The sequence below is a fragment of the Sorghum bicolor genome, chromosome 1 (assembly GCF_000003195.3).
Source record: "Sorghum bicolor cultivar BTx623 chromosome 1, Sorghum_bicolor_NCBIv3, whole genome shotgun sequence".
Taxonomy (NCBI): domain Eukaryota; kingdom Viridiplantae; phylum Streptophyta; class Magnoliopsida; order Poales; family Poaceae; genus Sorghum; species Sorghum bicolor.
Window position 1 is genome coordinate 22,588,180 of NC_012870.2, and position 1,230 is coordinate 22,589,409.

At 55.1% G+C, this 1,230-nt stretch overlaps 1 protein-coding gene across 1 annotated transcript; it reads right to left on the bottom strand.

Annotated features, from left to right (window-relative positions):
• Positions 392-868, bottom strand: LOC110431669. Its single transcript, XM_021450966.1, has one exon. The coding sequence runs from the start codon at positions 866-868 to the stop codon at positions 392-394; it is 477 nt and encodes a 158-aa protein (XP_021306641.1).

A 1,230-nucleotide genomic window follows, 5' to 3' on the forward strand; every position in this document is an offset into this window, starting at 1 on the left:
CTAGCGCGCTGGGCTGAATTGGAGCTGGGTGCTGCTGTCCTGATCCTCCGACATATGTGTGGTAGAAGGTCTACGGGAATGTGTGATTCACCTCCCGGGGCTGAGCGACCGATGGCGGAGGTTGTGGAGCTGACCTGCTCTGGATCCTCTCCTGAGTTTCTTTTGCATCTGGGCAATCTCTGGTGGAGTGTCCCTTCTCCTCTCCATGGAAGAAACAATATTGCTTCCGCGGCCGCTGCTTCTGATTCTTTTGCCATCCTGTGTTCCGACTTCCTCCTCCGGCTTGATTGGGTCCACGTTCTGAGTTTCGCGGTTCTGCTGGGGGACGGTTATGCTCTGGCTTGTCATTCCTTGGTTGCTCAATGTTCATCATGTGCCCACCAGCTTCTTGCTACGGCCGGCGTTCATCCTGGCTAAGGTTCCTCTTCTGCGAGTTTCTGTCATTGCCCTGCTTCTTCTGGAGGTTCTGGTCCTCCAACCTCTTGCGATAGTCGTTGTCCGACCTGCAATACTTCTCGAACTCATGGTACAGCTCGTGCATGGACGCCGGCTTCTCTCTGGCCAAGTGAGCTGCGAATGGCCCTATGCGAAGGCCTTTAATGGCTGCCTCAATGGCAACCTCCTCCGGCACGCCGGGTGCTCTTGCCTTGGTTTGCACGAACCTTTGGAAGTATTCCCGCAATGCTTCTCCTTGACTTTGGCGACATTGGAATAGGTCCGTGAAGGTTAGTGACTCAGCAGTGAATCCTTGGAAGTTTGCCAAAATTTTTTCACGAAGGTTCTCCCATGAATAGATCGATCCAGGCCTGAGCATCGAGTACCATGACAAGGCATTCCCTTCGGCCGCGATCACAAAGGACTTCGCCATCACAGTTTCATTCCCTCCAGCCGAAGCCACAGCTGCCTCAAAATTCATCAGGAATTGGCGGGGGTCAGCTTTTCCGTTGAACTTAGGGAGCGTGATCGGTTTGTAGGTTGTCGGCTAGGGTGAGGTCTGCAATCCTTTTGACAGAGGGGAACGAAGGTCCAATGTGCTCCGCAGCGTGCCACCGTAGTTTGCCGGCTGCACGTTTACCGTCGGACCGGCGCTGGGCAGAACTGTGGGCTGGATCGTCGGCTGAGGTGGAGGTTGCATGCTAAGGATCTCTGCCTGCAAGATTGAAAGCTGTTGCCTGATCTCAGTTGTCTGCGCTGCTGCCAGCGCTGCCTCCTGGCTGGCGGCGTAGGCTG